The following is a 26,290-nucleotide window of genomic DNA, read 5'->3' on the forward strand; positions in this document are numbered from 1 at the left end:
TTCTTGCCAAAATGCCATTTATTGCAGTATACCTTTACATGGCATACAGATAACCCAATGTTGCATCTTCTGTCAGAGCTCATTTTTCATTTGTACCACTTAAATAACACAGAATGTCATGTTTGTTTCACAAACTGTCAGTTAAGACTACCAAAATATACAGTTTTTTTCCTTTCCCCCTAACAAAGTTGTGAGGTACAACTGAATTTTACTACTTTATCTTCCTGTGCTTTACAAGAACCTTTTCACAGACAGACCTATCAAACATTTCTACATTCCTATACAAAGCAAAGAATTACAGCTGAAATTAACACCATCTGGTCATTGCATTAACCTATAAAAATTCATTCAGTAAAAAAAAAAAAACAACCCGAAACAAAAAAAAAACAACAAAACAACCCTAACAAAAACTGTAATGGTTGTTGCAGCTTTATTAAAAAAAAAAAGCCAGCTACACATATGCACAAGTTCTCCATGTGCATAAAGATGAGTTTGGAATCAAGACATTTTGGGGTTTTTTGACTTGTGTTTGCAGAGAAGGCACCAATTTTAGCTGCATGGCAGCTCAGGAGTGTTTTATACTTCATTTAAATTACACAGGTTTTTAAGTTTGTCTGTTAATGTGCAACATTTGTAACCAACTGTTGCAATATTGTCCAATATACTCGGATCATTCCCTCTGGCTCAACAGTACAAATATTTACATCAGTTGTAAACACTCCTCCACCCACCCCATACCTTCTGCACTGAGTGATGAGGAACTGAAGTGGCAAGAAGCTTCCTAAAGGCAGAGCAGAATAAGGCTTGTACAGAACACCACACTTGTGTTCGCTTGGTCTGAGATAGTCTGGAGAACTCCAGACTCTCAGTGAGGCCCCAGTGCCTGACACCTGACAGCACACGGACCACACACAGCTCCAGGCATCCCGACTTTGCTCAGGAGGTGCTTTTCTGCCCTTCCTAGCCTGACATCCCTGGAGTGGCTTCTCTCCAAAGTGCAGGAACAGCTTCCAAGGAGCTGCTCCAGAGTAGCGAGAGTCAAGCACACCAACTGCTGTATCTGTTTAAGGCCACCTTCACTCAGCCTTCCCCAGGCTCATTTCAGATGCTTCTTTACTCCTTAGCTGCAGTCATGACGTGCTGCTTCCCACCTCCCAGCCCTGTGTGCCACGGCCCCTGTGGCACAGAGGGCAGACCATGTTCTGAGACGGCCATGGTGACCCGAGGTGCTACAACACGCCCCCGGTCACCTGGCACTGCACGGGGTAAGATCATCTACAGCAGGACAGCCAAGCTGCACTCAGCACCTAGGAAAGGGCATGTCTGAGATGAGACTGCTTGGAAAAATCTACTTCTTACCTAAGCCGAGAGAGAGAGAGAGAGAGAGAAAGGGTAGTGGGACAGCCCAACACTATTGGTAAAATTAACTCTCTGCTTAGCTTTGGGGTTCTTGGGGTTTGTTTTTTGCTAGTGTGTGCACCAGCTGCTTAGGAGCTGGTTCTGAGTATGGGATAATGCTTCCAAAATATGTTATTTTAAACCACGTGACAGTCATTTGTCTACCCTGCCCCTCACACCTCCTTTCAGCAGAGATCAAGTTCAGCTTGATGTTTCATAGGCATTAAGTGCTCCAAATACAGCTGTCAGAAAGAGCTAGAGGATAGCAGTGTACCAAATGTCTGCCCAACACAGCCACTTGTTACACTCAAAACACATCTATGAGTTAAATAGGAAGGATCCCTGCTATACAGAATTTGAGCACTGAAAATTGGTTATTCTTGCTAGCCCTTTCCCTAAATATCACGAGTTTATACATACAGTGCTCCCTTATCTTCTCCCCACCGCCTGTCCCAGCAGTCTTTAGATAAACCAAAGTGAGTTTAGGAACTTGCAGTTCCAATTCTGTTAAAAAAAAAAAAAAAGTTGTGCAAGAAAGCAGGGAATGTTCAATGAATCCAGATCTACTTTGTAGTTATAAAATTTCCAATGGCAAAGTGGTAAGGGCAAATAACCCAATGATCATATGGCTTAAGTTTAATGCAAAGCACACTAGGAGGTCCACGTGCAGGGAGAGAAGAGTCCAAGAAAGATGGAATAAGAAGCGTCCTGAAGGTCAGTGTTTATGCATAGAATTCCTCTTGTTTGTGTGGTTTTTGGTATCCTCCGTTAGACTGTTTTGGTTCATCCAGTGAATAGCTGCCTTCATCTTTTTTCTTCATTCTGTACAGCATAAATGCAACTAGAAACACTGCAAACACCAAGCCTACAAGTCCTCCAGCAATAACACCTGGAAGGGAAGAAAAAGATACAGATTACTTTAGATGCCATACCAGATAGTGCTACTATGATTTTAAGTTCCAGATTGTTCCTTACCTGCCCATGGCTTAGTGACTTAAATTAATTTGTCCTTCTGTCCCCTCCCTCCCAAACCAAACACCATCACCAAGCACCTGTTCAGATACAGCAGCCAGTCCCAGGGACATGGATCTCCCACTGGGCCGTGCTGCAAAGCACACAAGGCTATGGTGTTCAACCCTGGTAATTTGACTGAGGCAGCAACAGAGAAATTTTACTGTCATTTTTCAGAGGAGTGAAGGAAGTGGTTTAAACAAAGTTGCAGCTAAAGCAGCCACTGTTAGGGTTTTGACAACACAGAATCATCACCCTCATTTCAGAGGTCTAACATAAAAGGTTGGCTTCCTTGCTCAGAGATGCATTTGCACAACTGCAGCTTCTGCTACCCGGAGACTCCTACAGGAATCTGCTTTTACCAACTAGAAATCCAAAATATCTGGTACCTCCAAGAACTTCTTTTCTGTCCATAATTCCTGAGGCTCCTGCTGCTTTGGCATTCCTCTCAGAGTCAGCCAGTACTTCTGAGTTCTGGGTGGGGACCGAATCCTCATCTTTAGTCAAGATGAAGTCTCCCTGTTGGGACATACAAGGCAGGTTATTCATGTTTCTCATCATGTCTGTTCCTGGAGACTTTCCAGCACACTGTTTTTCTCATCTAAAACCCTCCACCAACATAACCTATTAAACCAATCGCTGTTTGTGACAACACCCGTGCCCACCAAACCAACTTACTACATGCTACTAAAACATCTCCCTGGAAAGGCTGTGATAACTATCAGTCCTCACCGGGTCTCCAGAGCCATCTTCAGAAACCTCCTCCTGTGTAGGAACGACCTCCTTTGGTGCTGTGGCCGCGGGGGTGGCAGCGACGTCCCCCTCACCATGGACAGTAGAGTGGGGCTCGGGCACGTCCTTGGTGTCTGGCACAGCAGAGCTGGAGATTTTAGGTTCAAGCTCATGGACCACAGCAGAGGCTTCTGAAGGGGTCACATGAACCACGGAAGGAAAGTGAGCAGTGGGGCTTCTCGCTGTTGTTGTGACAACATGGCTTGTTGGTTTCCCATCAGATGAGCCCAGGATGGGTACTTCATCCTTCACAGCTACAACTGGTTCCTCTGTCACTAGACTACTGGTTGCAGAAGGAGATACTACTTCCTTTTCAGTTCTGCTCTCAACCCCAGGAAACAGCTGTTCACTGAAATCCACTGGTGCTGCCAGTACCGAGGAATTAGTTGGTTCTCCTGGGATTCTCCAGGTGTGAGACTTGTCAGTCAGGGGACCTGAAAAACAAACAAGTAAATATTATCCTTGGCCAGTTGAGAGGTCTATTAATTTTATCTTCAGGACACTGGTCTAAGGAGGATGCTTAACCTTCATAGTCGTAATTTTCATAATAACAGCAGTTCAGTTTGTAGTTCCTCATCCTTTTCAGTGGAATAAGAAAGGGACAGACCAATGTGCTATTCAGCAATACTCTGTTAGTCATCTGCTTCTCCCCAAGGCAAAAGTGCCTGTCTGTGGTGAGGCTGACATGGGAAATCTGCTTTCAGTACACTGGTTCCTCAGGGTGGTTATCTGAGTCTTTTTCCATAAACACTTTTATTTGATTTAGAGCAGTCACACCTTCAGTCTCTACTGCACTTGGCACTGATTTCAGGGTCCTTATTTCTGGAGAGTTTAATCTAATATACAAGGTTGTGGCTGGGAGGAAGCAGAAGGATAGCACGCTTCAGCTTCCAATAGCTTGCTTTTTTCTCCCTAGCATCCCCTCAACTTCAGTACTGAACACCAAGAGTCTCTCTCATCCAGTTCTGCAATCCTTTTAATATAATTTTTAATAATTTTCCCCTACCCTAGTTCTCCTTTATCACTTATCAAAAACTACGGCCCATGGGAACATGGCACATCTGATGACAGATAAAGTTTGCACTTGATACATGTTGGTAGGCTGGGGTTTACACACCCTCAAACATGATCTCCTACCTGCTCATAAAGGGCCTTGTTTTGATTGAAGAATCATAACATTCTTTACACAACATCCCACATTAGCTGTCACATGGACTCTACCTCTGTTTCTGCTCCCTTTCAAGTCTTCTACAGCTCATTTTCTAGTAATAGTTAGTATCTCAAAGAATACTTTCTCTGTTCCCAGCTTTCATATTCTGGGGCAGGGGTGTGTGTGTGGATTCCTCCCTCTACCCCCCTTGACTTGGGGCTTACTGAGATCTCAATTGCCACATCCTAGAAGGATCAAGCACTACCAGCACAAGTGCTAATAACTCACCTGCACCTGAACCTGAGAATGTGTCATCTTCATCACCAGACGAATCAAGGTCTTCAGGGGGAAGGTTCAGATTTGTAGTTTGCTTTAAAGTGAAGAGCAGAAAGATGTGTCAGTGATGAGACTGAAGTGATCATGTTGCTTGCACAGAGTTCTCTAGGGGTTCCTAAAGGTCACACAAACTTTTTTTGTTCAGACTGCATTTTTTCATCTTCCCCCATTCTAGCTCCCCTCCCCAAAAGAGTAACTCTGGTTAATATGTTTGGTCCTGCAAAGGTCAGTCTTGCTGTCTCGCTTCTGCTCTGCTTCCAGGCTGCAGCTGCTTTGGGAAAAAGAAGAAAGCAAGGAATCCATTCAGTGCTGCATCCTGGTAGCAGGCAATGCTCAGTCCTCACCAGCCTGTTTCAGGCGCTGACTGTTTGTATCTTCCCTATCTGGCAACCACTCCACCTGCAAATCACTACATTAATTCTGAGGAGCAGAAGGGAAGGGGAGGCAAAGTAACCATCTTTCCCTTTCTGACTCAAATACTGGTCACATATCTGAAACTACAGCACCTAGCCGGAAGGAGAATCAAAGTCCCATTTTATTAAGTGTGGGCTCTCAACACAAGTCCAGAGATAAAAGCCAGTCTTCACTGTTGGAGAATAAGCTCTGAGCTTTCTCCATTTACACTTCAAGGAGTGCACTAACCAGCACTGAAATTCAGTTGCTGAAACAAGAGGCTGAACCCCTGCTCTATGTCACTTTTTTGTCAGAGCATAAAACATCAAAGCTATTCAGGATCTCCAAAGATGACAAGACTCTTTCAGTGTTTACTAATTTACTAATTACAGAATGATTACTTCATGCATCTCATTGGCCTGTGCTATGTACACTTACTGCTCCTATCACTACAACATGACTCTCAGCTCATGACTAGCCTCAGGTTTATTTCTGCAGGGCTACCATTACCTAACCAGTCATTTTCTCTTAGATTTCAAACCAAAGCCCTGTAAGTCACTTCTTCCAAATTTTATCTTTTTGACATCCAACTACATTCCCTGCTTTCACAAACTTTGACTTCCATCTAATTCTCAAGTCACCATTGTCACCCCTTTCCAGCATTGCCATCTGCAAGTTTAGAGGTCGCATTGAATCATGCAAGCTGTGGGATCCCCATGATCCCAAGAAATGCAAAGTCTCATTTTATTATGTAAAAAAAGGACATATATTCTTGCCAGCTTTGCAGCCAGGCCCACTGTATTTCTCTAGCTTGCATTAACATAGTGTCACTTAAAAATGAATATAACATTCATCCTCATTCCAGGAAGAAGTTAGCCAGCACCAGTATATACTGTCAAAACAATCCAGTTCTGTAGTTGTCACTTTGTCACCTACAATGGATGTGTTTATTGGTCTATCTCCTTCTTAATCTTAAAATACCAGGTTTATCAAGTTTTCTCTTCCATCCTTAATACCTTATCCATTCCCCATACTTCCAGAGAACTAGTTTCCAAGGTAGTTAACTAGCCCATTAGATTCCACCTCTCTGAAGACAAGTAACCAAGTTGCCACCAGCCTATTCAGCCCCGAGATCTTACCCCTTCTAGGCAATGATTGTAGTTATATGATTTTTTAAAAAATAACAAGAAACTATGAACAAAACCCCCTCATATGGACATAAATTTTTTTAGCTCTTTTCTTCCCTACTGAAAATAAACCCCCAAAGCACTATTCCTTAAGCTTCTGCAAGCATATTTCTAGAGTGAATTGCCCTTCGATCTCTTGCTTAACTGCAAGTCATGAGGTAATTCTGATTTTTAGATTTGTCCCTGCTTGTTTGCACTGTGCTTTTGCACCCTTCCACGGAAAGTAGGTCAGATAAGTACTTCCCATGTGTTTTCCTTCTTGTGTTGAAGGGTGGTGACTCACACAGGCTGATATCACTACACTTCAAATATTAAAGAGCACGAACTGTTGGTGCATAAAGAATAAAGAAGGAACTGCCAGGCTGCCCAAACCCAGCTCCCTTGTGTGCCCTTTCCAGTACAGTCAGAAGATAAGTGAGACCTCAGAAATTGCACTGTTTTTGTTGATAGGGGATTGGGGACCATTTTTCTTCCTCACTTCTCACACCAGCAGCAGCAAGCACAACCCTTTGTTCTTTCATTCATCCTGACTGAGTGCAAAAGGGGAACATGTTGCTGAAGGTGGGGGTTGCATTCTCTTCCCAGTGAGAAGACTTCCTTTAAGCAGCTAGAAAGCAAACTCCCCAGCTTTTTACTGAAGTAAGGGACTGTCAGTACAGCATAAGACTGTATCACCATACTCCTTCAGCTAGGATCGAGGCTACCTTCCCCCAAATCTGAATATTTAGAGGTAGCTCACAGATTTCCAACAACACCTGAACAGACTGGTTGTCTTCAGACCTCAACAATCCTCCTGGAAGGATCACAGACTATCAAGAAATAAAATGGCAACTCTCGTCTTGACTATTGAGCCTGCACCCCTTCCCCTTGAGGGGTTAATAGGTGAGGCTAGTTCAGTTGTGCCACACTTCCTTTGTTCTTACAGAATGTGTCCTTACCCCTCCCCTCACACCTGAGCTCTGAGCCTCTTCCCAGGCTGCTGCAAGCTCTGCTTCTCCACAGCCTTTGGTATGGACCCGTTTGATTCCTAGTTTGATTTCTGTATCTGAGCAGGGATAGAGATGTTCTCCTCAGAGGAGAGCAGCCCAGTGCAGCCCAGTCTACACCAATGGCCACCCACTAGTGTCCCAGTGCAGAGCTGCCCAGCACCCACCCTCCAAACACCATGGCAGACAGACCAGTCTCAGTCCCCTGAGGTTTGGCTGCTGCACTTAAGAGAATAATAGAAAACGTGAAACAGAATCAGTAAAGCTTGCTTTCCACGGTTTTACATGAGAACTTAGTGAAGTTACGTGTCCCAAAGGGTCTTGTCCCCAGCTGCTCCTCTGGCCATTGGGGCACCTCCCTCTGACCAGACATTTTGGGGCTTGGGATCTGAGAGGGACTTTCTTTGGCCCAAATACTCAAGGGACAGTACAGAGGATTGTGCACATGTGGATAGCAGTCAGAATACCCACAAAGTGCTGTAATTTGATGACATCATCCAATTTCATGACACAGGTGCATTAAGGAACATTTGCCCAATTTATGTAACTGTACAGTTACATAAAAACATTTCTTGCTCCATAAATTACAGCTTCAATGGGCACAAAAGACAGTAACCTCCCCACAAAATACAAGTACTGCAGAAAGGCCATGCTTCTATAATGATCTGCTGCTGAAGGATTTCAGACACAGCAAGGTTAGAAAACACTGACTCAGGACAGCATTGGAAGGGATTGAGCAAATTAGGGTCTGCATCAGGAAGACAGATCATGCTGCTCAAACACCAAACACCTCACAGTCAAGGTTTTTCCATGACCTTTTATTGAAGCTGACTTACACCAAAGGGAAAGGTTTTGATTAGCCAAGAGGATTAGGGGCACAGAACACTGGGTTATGTTATCATACAAAAGAGCTGAAAATAATTCCAGTTTAAAATAAGCTTACTCCACCTTCCAGACAGTGGATCCTTTGAAGGATCTCTTATGGTATCTCACATACTCGAGTCAAAAAAATCTTTACATTCTTATTAAGCACCTACAACATGTTGTTTTTTTACCATTTAACAAACTTGAATGTTTTTGCTGAGGTTTTTTAAGCAGTTCATACAACTGTTTGGAAATACTTTTGATTTATTGTCACTGAATTCAGTTGCATGTGAGGGGTAAAATTTTTAACTGCATTTTTGATATGCTTTGACCAATTCTCATTAACCAGTGGAAGACCCTCTTCCGAAAGGATCAAAGCAGCCTGTTTAGGGGAAACCCTGGGGTGACTGTTAGCTTCTGCTCTTGCTGAGCACTGTATTGTTGCAGAACAATAGTTATTCAGTTCTGCTGGGACAACCAGAAAGCTGCTTAGTGGCATCTTCAATTTAATCAACAATGGGCCAGGCTTTCACAACTCATTAGCAATATTATTGGATCCAGAAGGCTGACATCCTCCAGACTTTTTTTCTTAAGTATCATTTTTAACTATTCTTCAGTCTTCATCTTGGTCAGTCTCAAAACATGAATGTTTCTGGGCTTATCCCATCAGCTGCTACAGAGCTCCCTCCTGCTACAGCAGAGATCTGAAGCACAACACTCTCATGATGAGGGGGGGATTTGTAGTTGATTAGTTGATCTAACCCTGCCCCAACTGGGAATCACATTTATTTAATTTGATACATGCAAAGGGAAAGAGCTTTTTTCAAATTGCTCTTTGAGGTAAGCAAAACCATTGGCTTTGCCACAAGCGGCTACAAGCCCTTAACTAGATTAAGGATGATTTGTATCCAACTCTTATTAATCCAGTTAGTGATCAGCAGTGTCAAAAACACTTGAAATCCTCCATTATCTGAATAAAGCTGTTAAATTTGCACATTTATTTCTCCTAATAAATCCTTCTTGCTCAGCTGAAAAAGAATGAACTGTAATGAGCTCTCCCACCTCAACCACCTCCCTAACCATCCTGAGAGGGAGGGAAAACCAAGTTTGCTCCTGTTTAAGAGATATGCAAGAACAAGACAAGCATTTGCCCTGTAATTTGGCTACAATAGAGCATCTAGAAGAATACTTTCACAAGGGTTTGAACAATTAATTCTTAAATAAACTCAAACAGAAAGGTTTGTCTTTGTCTTTTCATATACACTGAAGAGAAGAGATGCTATCTGAGGCTGAGTAGCCTGAAGATCTTCTAACCTTGAAGTAATATTGGTATTAGTGTGGGGGGAAGACAAAACCACCTGCTGAAGGAAACTTTAGCTTTATTAAACCTTGATATTCTGAAGTTAATAGCCCACGCACAATTAACTCCAATCCCAGATGTTCATGGTCGGGAGACAGCTTAAATGGTTAAGGGGGAAAAAATTAAAAAGAAAACCATCCAACAACCAAAAAAACCCACCAAAAGCCATATAAAAACCACCACCACCATCCTCACCTATCCCCCTTCTTTTATATGTATACAGACTCTGGAATTAAGTTGGCCATGCAGACATTCTCTTTTAACAGACAGCCATAAATTCTGGAATAGCAGAAATAGAGCTGATGCTTTTATATGGCAAGTCAAGAATGAAGCTTGCATGCAAGCCTGTTACATCAGAGCTCAGCAGCAGTGTGGCACCACCTCACCTAAATTCTCTTGCTGTTCCTCCTGCTGCTGGGTCAAAATAAACCCTGGTGCTCCTTGGTGATCATGTAGGCTAATGAAATATTTCTCTTCCTAGAGGAGCCAAAGATGCAGACTAACAGCACAGGCCAAAGGGTGCAAAGACAGCTACAAACCACCCCACAAACAGTCTGGATTTAGGCTGGACAGTCTAGATTTAAGCAATAGTTTATCCCTGGCTAGTGTTCCAGTCAAGGACTGCCTTGATGACAGAGGTGCTGGAACTAGGTGATCTTTATGGTCCCTTCCAACCTAAACCCTTCTATGATTCTACAAACTAAGTCACCAGCCCTTCCTACCTCCTAGTGCCCTCCCTGTTTCAGATGGTGGTGCTCCCCTGCACCCTCAACAACATTCTGATGTGTATCAACAAGCTTCAGCATCCCCACCCTTCCATCCATCAACCTGCGTCACCTAGAGCAAGGCTAGTTAGTGGCTCAGAGGGTGCTCCTTCCAAAGAAAAGCAAGTGGAAAGCAAAGGATGCTCTTTTGCTCAGCAAGGCAAGCACCATTTTAGCACCAGTTAATCTGGCTGCTTGTCTATCAGATCATTATTAGTGTAAAGAAATATGGAAAATCTTGGTTAATTGCATTCTTACTGGCCTCCTCTTCTATTTTTGCCTGGTGACTTGAGAGAGGAACTATCTTTGAAGGAGAAGACCTGGTTGTGTTTGAACTCCCTGATCATCACACAGTCATTTCCTCTTGGCACTCAGCTGTCAAAGGCAGCAAAACACCTTCCAGCAGCTGTGCAAAATATGATGAGAGCTCTTAAGATCTATTTCACTATGGGCAGAACAAAACAGACTGTAGACTGCCCACTGTTCACTAGGCTTTGATCCTCCTTTTCTTCAAGCTGTAGGAGGATACCCTGATCCTTTGCACAAGAATGCAGTGGCCAAGGAAGAGCACCCAGCTACTCCACAGGCAGAGCAGCCAGTGTCCCAATGCTTCTGGAGGCTCCACACTATTGCCCAACCAGATTAACATTTTCTCCTTAGAGTGACAGGGCAGCTTTTTCAATTAAGTAGGGCAGAAACACAGCAATCAACATGCCAAGAGCAAAAATGAACCAGCCTGTCACCATCAGGTTAAGTTTCACATCGTACAGCAGGGTCCTTTTAACTCCCACCTCCCACAAGAGCGTGTCACTTCATGTTTCCTGGACCATCCCCTGCATGTCTGTTTGTGCACTCTCATGGTGAACCAGATCAGGGAACTGGTCTTGTTAAACTAAACAAAAGGGGGGAAAAAAGCAAAGAAAAAAACCAAACCAAACCAACAAAAAAACCCCCCCAAAAAAACCCCAAAAACAACACAAAGAAAGTAAAAAGAGGATAAAATATCATGCAAAGAATTTTCCAGCAGGACCAGTTTTCCAATCCTACTCAGTGCATGAATGCACAAATGTTTGTGTTGGCACAGGGCAGAGTGTGGCAGCCAGGGCTGCTTAAGCATTCACACAGACTCACAGCCTGCCTTCTGGGATGCTGACACTCATTCCCCAGCCCGCCATGCATTATGGAAATGCTCATCACCAGACTGCAGGCAACACACAAATCAGAGGCTGACTCAGAGGGCCACACAAGTTCATACAAAAATGAGCAAGGACAGGGGCTGTAGGGAGAGCTCTCTTCTGCAGCGTTTGCTCACCATGGATAATGTTTGTTCCAAGGTCTGACAGCAGTGCTTTTGAGTCCTTCCAGTCTCCCTGGGAGTAGGAATACACAGTAGCAAAGGCCAGACAGATGTTCAAAGGGGAGCAGATCTACTTTGATCCTGGGCCACCTGAACTTCACAGGAGGCCCAGTGCAATTGCCATTTACTCCTGGACAAAGAATAGACTGAACATCCTCCATCAGAGAGGGCTGAGCAAAGCTGGAGTAGCTGGAGTCCCAGAGGGCTATGGATTCCTCAGCAGGGGAAGCTCATGGCCATGCACATGGCAGCAGGGACAGCAGACCAGTTGTGCATGGGAGTCCTCTATGCCAGAGTGCACAGAGCACCATGCCAGTTCTGATGCAGAAGAGCTCAGCTGCTTCTCAACTCCCTCTCAGCCAGCCCCACCAGAAGCCTGCTCAGTCCCTCAGCAATACAGAGAAGCAAGTTACAGCCTGTGCTCCTGCTTTTTCACCTGGACAATGTATCAAACAAGTACCTTACTACACACTGCTTTCACTCACACCAACCTGCTCCTTCCAGTCAAGCAATGCAGCCCAGGCCAAAGACTGAATCTCACTGCAGATCAACACATCCACAGATGTGGCACACAACAGGCACACAACTCAACTCTATCAGTGACAGGCTGCCACAATATGGCCAAAAGTGGGGTCCCTTTTGTCTCCCACATTCAAGGCAGCCCGTGCTTTGAAGATGCAGTCTAATGAGAAAGCTCATTTCCCTGCAGCTAATCTCATGAGAAGCAGCCAGTTCAATTTTATGTTATAAACCACTTTCCTTTAAAGATCCTTCCCTGCAGCTCTTTAACATACTTGATAGTTCAGGCATTTGTTTCTTGAGTTAGCACAAGAAAGCCACAGCCAATGTATAAGCTCAAAGGGTTGTGCAAAGTAGGTGCAGCTCACCATCCTGGGAAATTAATTTCAATCTACTTAAATTGGCTTGAGAGATGAGCAGTGAGGTGCCTTCAAGACTAGGCAAACCTAGCTTGTCTTAAAACCCTCTTGACTGAAAGTCACCAGTAATTCTTACTGCCCAGTGTAGCAAACCAGCAAAGATTCATTCTTACAGCATTAGCCACTTCACCTGCTTGTTTAGAAAGGAACAGACCAAGAATTGCTTGGTTTCAGCAGAGGCTAGACGTGGGCCACCAATTCCTGGAACCTGACAAAGTAAGGCTAAAGAGGGGAGCACGCTGGCAGGCAGAAAATCTTTATGATATGGAAACCTACCCAGCAGAGGCTCCAGCAGCCCAAACCACATTGCCCACACATACTGGTAACTACAGCACAGATAAATGTGACCCTCTTGCCAGCAGAGGAAATTAGAAGTGATGGTATCTAAATACCTGCTGCCTCTTCCTCCAGCACACATGCAGCCCCTGCTGTGGAGTTCAGGTGAGAAAGAGCAACTCACAAGGCATCAGCACCACAGCCACTTTAAGTAAGAGACTGGACTTTGCAGTGTTGCCACCAGCACATGTAAACACATTGAGCTGGTGTCTTCAGCACTCTTTGCAAATTATTCCCAACCAGCAGACCTGTGGTGGAGGCAAATTCCTTTCCTTGCCCCATCTCTTGACACCCACTGACCTTGTCTGGTGATCAGCACGGAGGACTGTCATTGCAGTTAAACTTGCTACAGAACTAGAGTTTCTGACAAGTGCAACAGAGGGCTTCAGATTGCCTGACTGCTCCTTAACAGCATGTGTGAGCTGGAGAAGCCAGGCTCCTCTCTCCACACACCTAAGGAACAACCCAGCTCCCAGGGAAGCAGACCAGTTGGCGTTCCAGCCCTGAGGCTGCTGAATGGAGTCCAAGGCTGGGTTCGAGGGAAGAGCTGCGAGTGCCCCCACTTGTTCCATTTGGGACTGGCTCCTCCCAGCAGCCCTGGGAGCTCCAAATGGTCAGCCTGGGGCTGTCAGCCACATGCCTCAGCCCTGCCCAGGCCTGACTGCAGGACAGAGCACAAACCTGCAGCTCACCAGTGCCAGGACACTGCAGAGGCAGTTCAGGAACTTTGGTCCCACAGGAGCAAAACTTGCTCTTGTTGTCTTCAGCTCAGGAAGTCCCAGCTCAGAAGTCAGAAGTGTGGCCATAGCAAAGCAAGATGTGGTCTGTGGCATCTCAAGTCTTCAAATTAGGGTGGTGGCACTCTGTCCATCGCTGATGCCTCTCAGCAGCACCAGAACACGTGTGCCTCTGGCCTAGGGAAGCCTGTTTCCTGGTGACAAACACTGTGCAATTTGGCTGGTGGAACTACTACCCCTTTCAAATGAGTTCCGTGCCAGCTTTTACGTGATCAGCAAACTACCACAATCAGTGCTACAGCTGCACAAGTGCTCTGACCTGAGCAGATGTGGTCCCAGAAGTCAAAAATCACCTCATCACTACGCTAGACAGTATTCTGAGAGGGAAATACACTGTTCTGCTTCACCTGAGAAAGAGAAGCCAACATGCAGCCAGGAACAATTGTCAGACAAGAGTAAATGCAACAGCCTTCAGTGTCCAGACACACAGATAGGAAAAGACTCAGGTTTTTATCTCAAGAGTTTCTCTCCTCTCCACCCTGAAGTCCAGCTATTACCTAATGCGAGATATGCCAATGAGCCAGGAGACAAAGCTCTAAGATTTCTCTAAGGATCACAGAAGCATTTTCAGTCTATTACTGACACATAAATGTTTCTAATTTGAGCAAACGGCTTGCAGTGCTATACGAAATTAGTGAAGTCCAAGTTTCAGATAAAAATCCCTAGTGTACCAAACTAAGAGCATACTTAGGGCAGGACCTGTGGCTCCTAGCAGCTAGGATGTTGTTTAAACCTCAGCAGAAAGATGAACTTGCAACCCTGGAGTACCAAAGGTCTCAGCTAAAGCCATTTGTAAACTTAAATGAGACTACTCAAACTTAGAAATACTTGGTCTTACAACAACAAAAAAGCAGACCAGGTGTTCCAATTAGTTGCAGAGAGTTACAGTGGAACTTTCCAGGCAATGTTTTATAAGATAATATATCCTAGAGAAACCGGATATGCACAAGACAACAGAAGTTACCTTCTATTTGCTTACACTTCAGTGACAGAAACACCTGCCAGTTGCAAGCCCTGTTGCTATCAAACTCTGCATTATCTTCCCAGCTGATCTGCTCACAGTCTAACTTACAGAACTTATATCAGCTCCTTCATATCATGACAACAGCTCAAGCCTCGACAACACAAGACAAGGCCTTCTCGATTGCTTTTGTGAAAATTCCACATTTTCTTCAGAGGGATGCACAATCCCAAGTCTCCAATGCTATTGAAATTATTTTTTGCTAACAATCTGTATTTTCCATACACACATCTCAGACGTGTTCCCTTGCAATGCTGTATTTCACTGTAAATCTCACACTCAACTTCCCAGTTGCAGCATCACCACCAGCCCTTTTAACCACAACCTCCACTGAAGAGCTGATGGATCAGGGGACTGGAAGTACCCAGAAGGAGCTGCCTGGCTCGAACAGGCACCAATGCAATCTCTCTCTCACATGTGGACACCAGATGGCAGGACTAGGGACATCCCAAAACCTGATCCCTTGGTGCTGTTACTTGTCAGCCTGGTGCAGAAGACCTTGACTATTTGTAAGGGAGCTACAGAAGCAAAACTTGGCCAGCAAAATGAGCCAAGAGTTGGCATTCCACAGCACCTGTCTGGTTTAGTTACAGCTAAGCTCCAACCAGTTCTAAGGGACTCTGTTCTTGCACAGCAGGGCTCACAGCCGTCAGCACCAGTCTATTAAGAATGAACTCATGAGTCTCAATCAACAGCCAGAGGCTAGACTCCCATAGACCATGCACGCAGCTTTACATTTTGTGTTTGACCCAATGCAAGGCAGTTCCTGCATCTTGGCAGGCCTTGCACTAGCACACAGTGGACTCAATGATGCTTGTGGTGTTCCAACTCAGTATATTCCATGATTCTTGGTGTTCTTTTCGTGTTTGTTTCTATGGCTCACCATTGCCAGCTTAAGTCTGATGAAATCAAGTTTCTCCCTCCACTATGAGGCATGCCATCACATTTGTTTTATCCACAGGATCTCAGTGTTGAATAAGCCAAGGCTGTTTATAATGCAGAAGTCATTCCTCCTAACAAATACAGTTACACCACCATGACTAAGCCATTCACTAAAGAACTGAAACATCACCACCACATGGAGGAGGCACATCTCAGATCAGAAATACCCTGTTCCCCTATCCCAAGAGTCTTCTCAAAGAGGAACTTTCACTATTATCCCCTCCTTCCTCAACAGTCCTAAGAGCTCCTGAAAAAAAGCATCACGCAAGTGTTTTGGGTGACAGAGATCTCCTTGGAATAAGCAGCAGTAGCTCAGATGGTCTTTGGGCACAGGCTGGACCACATTTCAGAGAGTTATTCTAAGGCAGAGCACAGGTCAGACTGCATGGATTCCCTTTGAGAAACACACATGCTCACAACCGCTGGAGCACACAGCCAGGGATCTACCCAAATGAAATGGCACAGACCAAGCTCACAGTGCTTCCTCCTCGGACACTAATGGTCTCTGTGCTCAGGTTTACAGAAGCATTGCTAATCCAGCACAAAGTTCTAACAGCAGTTGCTTACTGACAGCAGTTGCCCCATTCACAGTTAAATTATGCAACACCTCAGTGAGATTATGAGAGCTGACTGGTGTACTTCCACGCTGAGTCATGAGGGTGTTGAAGTATCATTTCAGTGATGAAGCACCAAATGAAATCCTCCCATCAGAAACAGTCTTAAAAAACCCTGCTGCTGCAATTGTGTTCCAGTCACCTATTGTTCCACTCATTTAAATAATGGACATTAGGCATTTCTTGACCAAACACCTACTGTATTAATCTAACTCTGGCCTAGTCACTCAGTTACACTGTTCTGTACCACATCTGTACAGCAGAGCCCTGAATAAGGGACTGTCACAAAGGCAGGACAAATCAGACCTTCCTTTTGATTTCAGCTGTTATGCAAGTCTCACCTCATGCTGTCATTTTGGGGTATACAGTTGTTCACCTGTCTTCCCCATGGCCTTCTTTCAGAGCAGCCACCAAATCAGGCGGGGAGGTTTGAGTTTAGTGGGACATGTTACCACATTTGTACACTCTGGATGCTCTCCTGCCTCATATGGGCAACTGTAAGATTTTAAGTTGTGATTTGAACATCCCTGAGTTTTACACATGAATATTGTGAAGAGACAACAGAGACCACTAATGCCACCTCTGAAAGATTGACAGGAACCACAACAAGTCAATAAAACAGTGCTAAACTTGCAAGGCAAGGTGAATGCTTTACTATCAAGTTACTCCTAGCACAGCATGTCCCCTAGTCCAGACCAGTTTCTGTCAAGAGGTACCATCAGCACAGCCAAAATGTGATATAACAACACATCAAACTTTGTAAGACACTGTTCAAACATCACCAAGTTGAAGATATTTCATATATATGAATAAACTTCTGGCTCTACTCATTGACTACCAACTCTAGCCAGCACATTATCCCTCTAAATAGAGCAGAGCACAAAATGCTGAAGGACCACTTTATTGGCCCAGTCTAAAATCACAGGCTGAACCACTGGCATGTACCAGCACCATCCAACAACACTGAAGGCTGTCTCAGGTGTATAGCATTCACCCTGCAATCCTCAGCTGATGGATTACACAGGACTTCTCACACAACTGCACTTGCTCATCTCTCTGAAGTATCCAAAGCAGGTTCAGTTTCCAACAGAAGAGTTGTGATCCTCCATTGTGAACTTTCACTTTCTTTTACTGGATACTGCAGTTTTCTTAACTTCATAATATTCTGGGCCTGCAGCCAGAGACCCACTGGCTACATCATACTAGTAAATTAAATACTATCAGAGAATGTCCCCAGGCAGTAGAACACAACCAATACCATCGTATTACTAGAATGATTTATGGCATAGTTTTGAGCCTTGCCAACCAGTATGCCCCCAAACAAGCACAGGAAGGTTCTCAGTAGGCAGTCTGGTGAGGGGGGTGCATTACAGAACAAGTCAGAAAATTAGATTTCCTACACAATCGTGACTCTAGCACTTAAGTTGGTCACAAGACACCTTGTGTCTAACGTGTTTTACTGTACTGGGTTGTGTGGTAAGATTTCGGTAGCAGTGGGACTACAAGGGTGCCTTCTCTAACAAGAAAGAAGTTCCCTCATGCCCAACAGAGTCAGTGCCAGCCAGCTAGGACAGACCCACTGCTGGCCAAGGCTGAGACCATCCTTGACAGTAGCAGTGGCTCTGGGATAACATAGTCAACAAGGGAAAAGAAGTTATTGCACAGGAGTAATTGCAGCCAGAGAAGAGAGGAGTGAGAATACGTGAGTAGCAACCCTGCAGACCCCAAGGTCAGTGAAGAAGGAGGGACAAGAGGAGCTCCAGGCCCCAGAGCAGAGATTCCCCTGCAGCCCCTGTTGCAGCTGCAACCCCATGGGAAGCCCATGCTGGAAGAAGCTCCTGGCAGGACCTGTAGCCCCCACTGAGAGAGAAGCCCACAGCAGACCAAATTTGCTGACAGGATGTGTGACCCTGTGGGGACCCAAGCTGAAGCAGCCTGTTCCTGAAGGACTGCACCCCATGGAAGGGATCCAGCCTGGAACAGTTGATTTAGACCTGCAGCCCATGGGAAGGACTCACATTGGAGAAGTTTGTGGAGACTATCTCTTGTGCAAGGGGCTGGAGCAGGGGAAGACTGTGAGGAGTCCTCCCCATGAGGATGAAGGAGCAGCAGAGACAATGTGTGATGAACTGACCACAGACCCCATTGCTCATTCCCTTGAACTCCTGGGTAGAAAAGCTAGAGAATTTGGATTAAAGTTAAGCCAGAAAAGGAGGGGGAAATGGGGACAAGGTGTTTTTAAGATTTGGGTTTACTTCTCATTATCCTACTCTGTGTTGATTGGTAATAAATTAATTTCCCCAAGCCGAGTCCATTTTGCCTGTGATGGTCACTGGTGAGGGATCTCTCCCTGTCCTTATCTTGATCCACAAGTCTTTTGTTATATTTTCTCTCCCTGCCCAGCTGAGAAGGGCAGTGACAGAGCAACTTTGGTGGGCACCTGGTGCCCTGCCAGGGTCAACCCACCACATTTACTTACAAGCACCAGTGTAGGAATGTTTGGTGAGTCTTTTTAACCCCTTCTGGATGCTTGCTGGGTGGGGGAAGAGTACACTGAGCATTTAGCACTTTTGAGTTTCTACAGTAATAACTTCTAATTATTCATAATCGCATCTTCCAGCTTGTGTGGCAAGAAGCTCACCAGTGTTTCACAGCTCAGTGCAACTACAGATGCAGACTGGAGAACTTTTTGCAGGTTAAACACACTTCAGAGGGAGCCAGTGCTGCTGCAGGATTAAGCCAGCAGCTTTCTTCTGCAGGCCATGAGTCAGTCGATGCGAGCACACGATAGCACAGCACTCCCTGCCACTGCCCAGACATGCCAGAGTCAGCCTCTTTTGTTCCATGCTTTGTTCACTGATGGGAAAGTAGTCATGATCTAGATGATTCCTCCGTTAGGACAGAAAGAGATTTAGAAGTCAAAGCTGTCTAGCTGCAAGCTGTTAGGCAAGTTTCAATGCAAACCTCATCACCACTTTTCCACTGCATGTGGTTGCCACTTCCACGCTGCTAGAGCCAGTGAGGTGGACAAATCTCACTTGTCCATCAAATCTGCTGGTGTGACAGTCTCTATCACAGTTTCATAAGCAACAGAGCACAGCAAGTGAGTGAAGAATATCACATATATTGGCATCTGTGTTAGATACGAATTCAAGCAAGCTTTGTGGCTCCTCTCATTTGGGCTTTTACCCATCAGCTTCCTGACTGAAGAAAGCCTGGACTCTACCCCTAAAGAAGATCCCTATTAGCTGGTCAATGGGATAACAGGTTCTCTCCTCTGCAGATGCTTTTACCAGAGACTGATGTTTTGGTAGATCAACAGGCTGCTCTGAGCTCCTGTGGTTGTACAAAGCACAACCTCCCAGATCACCATGCTGGGGCCAGGGCACACAGCCTCCAAAATCTGCTGTCAGCTGGATAACAAGTAGCCCATGACAGGAACAGATGTCTCTCTCTACAAATATATACATACCTATATTTGTATTTCTCCACTCTTCTGATCTCAAAGCATAGAAAAAGGCAGCATGGGATCCTGTTCTGGGACAGAAAAGAGCCATGTAGTCTCTTCCTACAGCACTGTAGCTGCCAGCTCTGATCCCCAGAGAATACACAAAGGCTTCGTACCAGCACAGCCACAGCAGCAGCACTGCTACGACATGGAGCTTCACAAGAGCTCTCATCTGGAACTCGTTACATTAATCACCGCTTGCTCTCTAGAAAGCAGACTGGCTCCACTCACCCCTGCCCACCTCTGGCTTCAATCTACAGTCTGCTCCTCCAGTAATCCCTGTATGCAAGGGGCTGGACCGGAGCTGCTGCCTGGCTCTGACCAGGATGTGTACAGCCACCAGCATTAGAAACTAATTAGCAAGAGCTTTCCCGTGTACAGCACAGGACAATCATGGTCTGCAGCGCTGCCCAGAAAGCATTCAGCATGCTCCCCTTCCAAGTGGAATGGAGTTCAAGTTTCCTTACATTTAAAAGAGGCAATAAGCTTCATATCACATGGCAGAGGCAGACAAAGAGCAACCCCCAATCTCCAGCTATGGTTTGTGTGTGCTCAGGTGATGGAGCCAGTGCACTCTGAGGAGCTGTTGTGTGAACTGGCTGTACTTTGCAGGAGGTTGGCTGACAGGAGCGTGTACCTCGGACTGCCCACAGCTAAAAATCATCCGCCTTTGCTTCTATGGCAATCAAGACATTGACATTACTGCACAGGCAGTGTAGAAAAGCTACACGGCAGAGTATGACAACACTGAGCCCCCATACAAGGCAGGATACCCATGAGTATTTTAAGCTGGTTGGCAGGCAGTTTCCTATGCTATATCAGCACCCTTGATTAAGTCAGGAGTCATTCTGCAAGAGCAATCCAGAAGACTTTCAGTTAGAAAAGCCTGAACACCAAGACACATGAGTGGACATTAAAGAGAACCATGTTGCAAAAACACAGGCTATGCAGAAGATAGTTCTGGCAGGGAGCAGAGCAGCAAGACACAGAGGTGAAGCAGCAAGAATTCTTCAACTGCTAATACCCCAAGGAGTTTCTAACTACAAGCCTAGCAGGGAAAGCCATGACTTAAAACACCTCCATGACTCAGTTGTTACTGCAGCTCCAGTGACTCAACGGGAAGTTCTACTGCCAACTCCATCCAAATCCCACTAACACACTGGTTCCCATCCAGCAAAGCAAGCCTCACTGGTGAGACTGGTCCCAGCAGCAAGATACAAATATTGCAGTCGAGCATGGCAAGGAGCCCAAGCTAACAGACTCCATTGGACCCGTGCCGGTTCCACAAGACCCAGAACGCCGACTGCAGCCAAGCACTGCTTGAGAAACAGAGAGCTTGGGAAACCACCACATTAGCAGATGTTGCCCCACAAGAGTTGCTTGTAGGAGGTCCAAATGTTATCTCACCTTGAGGTGAGGCTTCACAGAGCAGTCACTTTTCCATTAGCATCCCTCAGAGCAGAAAGTGCACTATCCCAGGTTTCTAGCCAGGCCAGATAAGGCTCGTTGCTGCGGTACACCAGTAGCCTGCAGAGCAGCAGTTCAAGTGAAGTACACTCATCAGCCCTAACTTAGAGACCTGTTAACAAAGCTGACACTCAGCACTCCAAAGGAGGCACCACATGCCCTCTGCATTTAAGAGTATCTTCTCAGCTCAGAAGTGAACCTATAAGAAACATCAGATGACCTTGCACTGTTGGTCAAAACAACTTCCCTACTGTAAATTCACCACGTATATCAAAGTCCAGGGAGTAACAAAAAGGTCCGCACGTCTAATCCACAAATAATAAGTGTCAACACTCTGATGCCTACTCAACAGCTCACAACCATGCCCCCCAAATACAAACACTTACGTTTCTGCTCATCTCAGAATGCTGAGACAGGACCCAGCTATAATCTCTAATTTCTTCCACAACCTTTAGCAGAGCAAGACTACAGTTACACTAGAACAGGAGAGAGCTGATGTTCTCCACTGCTTTGCGAGTTCTTTTGGCAGGAACAACACCTGTCCAGTCTGTTTGTTTATGGAGAGAGTTACCATAAATTTCTACAGATAAAAAGTCCATCACTTTGAGCTAAATCGCTCTCAGATAAAGGCACCAGAGTAAAGGTGTCTTATAGGCAACTTGAGATCTAGCCAATAAAGCCCTGACAAAGCAACTCACCTTGGAGTAGACGTGCAGGGGCTGGTCAGATAATCGCTCTCTTTGGCTTCACTGATTACATCGCCTTGACTCTAATGAGGGCTTAAGCACCCAGTACACACAGACACCTACATTTAGGTGCCTCAGCTGAACGCTGTCCTGAGGGACTGGTCCCATTTGAACACAGCAAGCCCATCAATCTTCAGCTGTCATGGAGTGCTGTATTAGACGTCTTCTACTCTTTATTATCTCAAAGCTATTAGGATAAAAACACTAACGCTGCAGTGCTTCAGCACTCCAATTTTATAATTGGCAGCACCTACTCAGAAAAAGGCCTATCTTCTCTCTCCCAAGAAGCTCCCTCCTCCCTGTAAGGAGGGCCTAAAATCCCAGCCCCTCAGATGCCAGAAACAAGTCTGGAATGTCCCCCTCGGGTATTAGTATGGTTCTCGGACACAGGAATCATTTCAAACAAGGTTAGGACAAAGAGCTGGGGACATCTGAGTACAGGCCATGCAAAACATATACTTAAAATGGACCGATTTTGCTGCTAAAACAGCAGCCTACATTTCAGGTTTGTGCACTAACTTAATTTTAGAAGGCTTACAGGTTTCTTGCACTTGCTGTAACTTGTCTCAGGTTGTTAGAGAGGATTGTTTGTTTCCAGAAATTTCAGAGCGCTGCCATTAAAAATGTTAGCTCTTCTCACCACTTGAAACAGAGAAACCTGGAACAAAGGCTACAAAACTGCACCAGAGCCCCCTTACACCATACAAGCTCCAGCCCATTTGCTGCTGCTCTACTCAGAGCTGACCAGAGAGAGCAGTCACTGTTTCACTAGGAGGCGGCCACCAGCAAGTCGGTGTTCGGATGGAGAAGCTCTGTTTACAGTGCTAGATCAATATTGTGACACTGCTCTGTGCATGCTACAGAAGAAAGCGTTTCCCCCTTATCCACTGCCTGCATGTTTAACAAGCAAGCTGGACTACCTGATTTCTTCTAATTAGTTTACGTTCAGGTAGCAATGACATCACCCTTGCAAAAAGGTTTGGCCTGCTCTGCTCAGGTTGTGTCAGCCACCAACATGCACCTACACCAGATGAAACTATCAGAACCCTCCTTCTCTCACCATAGGGGCTGGATTGCCCACTGCCCTCCTGCAGCAGGATGTGCATCTTGGCTCAGTTGGCTTCCTGGCAGCGTTATACTCTGTAAAAGTTTCCATTTGAGAGAATAACTAGGTTAAAATGGTAAGATGTGTCAGCCTTCTTACTTCAAGGAAGTCCATGCCCCCATCATAACAAGAGAGTGCAATTACTCTCCTAAAGAGTGTTTTAAGCAATAAAGTGTCACCTTGAAAGAGACTAGGAACCTCCACAATCATTGCTGGAGGTAAGAGTACTCAGGAAGAAAACGACTATTGTTTGGCCACTTTCTCGCCCCTGTTTATTATTCCAATGACAATATGCATAGATGAGTCAAGTTACACAGCAAGAGCCAAGCCATGTGCCAGCAGCAGTGGCATCCATCCCAACAATCAGACCACCAAGAACACAACACAACCATGGCAATGCCCACAGCACTGCAGTCTGGCAGATTCAAAGTACTGTGCAAGGTCACTCTGCTTCTGTGTCCAACACAAGAGGTTTTTAGCCACTTAATGCAAAATCATAATTATTCCAGATGGGTGGGAAAGGCAGATTAGTCTCTGTCACTGACATTTTGACATGGGGAAAAAAAGTCATGTGATCACCAGAAGGGAAAAAGCCTCAGTGCTGAGTCACCCTGGAGAGCCCCGAGGACTTGTGCTCCTCTGTGTGTTCACCCTTGAAACCCCTCGATCTGCAGTGCCACCCAGGCATGAGTGTCTCCTAGGCACAAGAGAACTCCACACAAGCATTTACTTCATGTCCTTACGATTTCTAGTAAAGAATATTTATCACAGGGGAATTTTATCCAAATACAGTACAGAGGCTGCAAATTAACTGCAGTTTTCCCACTTCATTAAGCAGAAGCTTACTCAGAAGTTGTGAGCAGATCCCTCTTCCCATGGAACAGTGCTGCCTACACTCATATGTTCGTAATTTTTAGCCATCTCATAACGACCCACTGCCATGAGGGCTAGGAGGGTCCATGTCCAGAGCTACAGGCAAAGTTCTCAGACAGAATGGTACAGCAAAACCAGAGGTATTTCAAGCAGCTCAGATCCCACTGTGCACTTTGTTCTGCCACTCCTTATTCGACTAGTGCTGCAGTTCATCCCTAGGCAAGTTTTAAATCAATCATTTCAGAAAGAAAAAAACCCGCCAGTTCTACTTTGATGGCTCTTACAGCTCTGCCTGCTCAAACTACCTCATGCTCCACTTTTTCCTCCTAACTCATCCAAAGGGGAAGACTCCACAACCGGTGCACACTCAGGTCTGGTGGGGGGGCACATGGGAAGCAAAGAAGCGCGCCCCTCATCTCAGAAGAATGGGATGGGACTGGGGCTTTGTGCCCCTCGAGAAGCGGCCACAAGGCCTCCTCCCCCGCACCCTCCGACCGCACACGGGGCTGGACGGCGCCCAGGCTGCCAGCACAGACCTGAAGCAGCGAGCAGAGCACTTCACGGGGCTGCGGAGCCAGGTTTCCGCGGAAAGGCGCTCGCAGGCGGGGCGGGAGCAGCAGAGCCATCCCCTGTCCGCGAGTGACACCTGGCGGCTGCTGCTGCTTCGGGACCAGCGCGCCGCACGGCTCCGGGGCGCCCCGAGAGCTGCTCCCGGGACACGGCAGCCGGGACAGGCCTCGCTGCCGCGGGGTCACCCCGCTCCGAGCACCGGCACCGGGGCGGCCGTGCGCCCAGCCGGGCAGCACCGGGACCTTTGTTTCAGTGGGCAGAAAGCAGAGCGCGGGCGTACCCTGCACGGGGCTGGGGCTCTCAGGCACAAAGGCGGCGGGGAGCCGCCGACCCGCGCTCCCCGGGGCTGTGCCGGGGCACGGCAGAAGCGGCCCCGCTTCACGAGTCACCCGAGACTTCGGCCACAGCCGAACCACAAAGGGCCACATGCCAGCGCTAACTCGGACCCGCCGCTCAGCACCTCCGGGGCGCGACACGCCGGAGGGACGGCGGGAGCATCCAACCCTCCCCCCACCCCGGCCCTCCCGGGATCACCGAGGGTCCCGCGGCCGGCGGGGGTGCGGAGAGCGCCGCCCGCCCGCCCCGCGGCGCCCCGGGGCGGAGCCGCCGGCAGGTCGGGAGCCGCCGCGGCGGGTCTGGTTTGAATTAAGGCTGCCGGGGCAGCCGGGCTAGAGCCCGCCGCCAGCACAAAGGCCACCACAGCCCTCCACCCCGGGCAGGGCTGGGCACCGCTGCGCTCCCCTGCGGGAGCCCGGCGAAGCCGGGATCCGGGCGGTCCCCCCAGCCCAGCCCGCCCCGGCCCACCCTGCCCCGCCGCGCCGGCCCCGGCCCCGCACCGCACCCGGGCCCCGCCGCCCCACGTGCGCCGCGTCCGCCCCGCTCAGCTCACCGGGACAGCAGCCTGGAAGCAAAGGGCCACCAGCCACACGGCCACCACGTTTATCATCCTTCCTCCTCGCCGGGCCTCGGGAGCGCGCCGTCTGCCCCTGCTTCCCGCCGTCTCCAACGCCGTTCTTGGCTCTGCTCCGCTCCTCTTGGAATTGTTTTAAGTAGCTGCGGGTTTTCTCCCTTTTCTGGTTTTTTGGGGTTTTTTTTGTTTTTTTAATTTCCCTCCTTTTCCCCCTTTGCACGCAGTCGAACCAGCCTCCCAGCAGCGCTCTGTGATGGCGAGGAGTTGAACTCTGTCTTTTAATGAACCCCCTGCAACAACCTTCACCTTACGGCCACCCCCCGGCCGGCCCCGCCTCCGCTCCCCTCCCCTCGGCTCAGCCCTGCTCCCCAGCCCCGGCCCGGCCCGGCCGGCACGCCCTGCCCCGCCGCCCGCCCCCGCTTCCTGCCACCGCGGTACCTGCGCCGGTGCCCCCCTCCCCGGCCGGTCCTCCGGCAGCCCCCGTTTCCCTTCCACTGCATTCCCAGATTTCCTCTCTGGCAGAGGCATTGCTCCCGCCGAGCTTCCTTCCCTCTCGCTAAAAATAATAATTCAAAATAATAATAATAATAATGATGCTGTTGAAAGCCCTCCCTTCCCGTTTCACTGTGGGAAAAGTCCGGGGGCGCTCGGCCGTCTCCCTTCGGCGCCGCTCCGGAGAGAGGGGCGGGAGCGCTCCCCGGTGGCCCCGCACCCGGGGCAACCCTCCTAACTCCTGGTCACCTCCAGCTGGGCCTTCTCCCCCAGAAAATACGTGTTTAGGCAAGTGAGGTGTCTTCCCTCATGCCCGCGGGTCCCCGGCGCCGGCCCCATAGCCTCTGCCCGCGCCTTCGTGCGCACGTTTTTC

The 26,290-nt window shown here is 47.2% G+C and overlaps 1 protein-coding gene across 1 annotated transcript; it reads right to left on the reverse strand.

Annotated features, from left to right (window-relative positions):
- On the reverse strand, positions 1-25,750 carry SDC1 (syndecan 1). Its single transcript, XM_066179981.1, has 5 exons — positions 25,405-25,750; positions 4,640-4,721; positions 3,142-3,635; positions 2,799-2,928; positions 1-2,287 (listed from the first exon to the last, which is right to left on the reverse strand). The coding sequence occupies exons 1-5, from the start codon at positions 25,459-25,461 to the stop codon at positions 2,121-2,123; spliced, it is 930 nt and encodes a 309-aa protein (XP_066036078.1). The 5' UTR covers positions 25,462-25,750; the 3' UTR covers positions 1-2,120.
- Between the last annotated feature and the right edge of the window lie 540 nt (positions 25,751-26,290).

Source organism: Chamaea fasciata, unplaced genomic scaffold (assembly GCF_029207755.1).
Source record: "Chamaea fasciata isolate MVZ Bird 193981 ecotype frontalis unplaced genomic scaffold, bChaFas1.0.hap1 SCAF_3, whole genome shotgun sequence".
In the NCBI taxonomy this organism is placed as follows: Eukaryota; Metazoa; Chordata; class Aves; order Passeriformes; family Sylviidae; genus Chamaea; species Chamaea fasciata.

Coding starts and splice junctions, on each gene's coding strand:
- SDC1 (XM_066179981.1), bottom strand. CDS start 25,461: ATGATAAACGTGGTGGCCGTGTGGCTGGTGGCCCTTTGCTTCCAGGCT. Junction 4,722..25,404: donor GCTTCCAGGCTGCTGTCCCG/GTGAGCTGAGCG, acceptor TTCACTTTAAAG/CAAACTACAAATCTGAACCT. Junction 3,636..4,639: donor ATTCTCAGGTTCAGGTGCAG/GTGAGTTATTAG, acceptor TTTGTTTTTCAG/GTCCCCTGACTGACAAGTCT.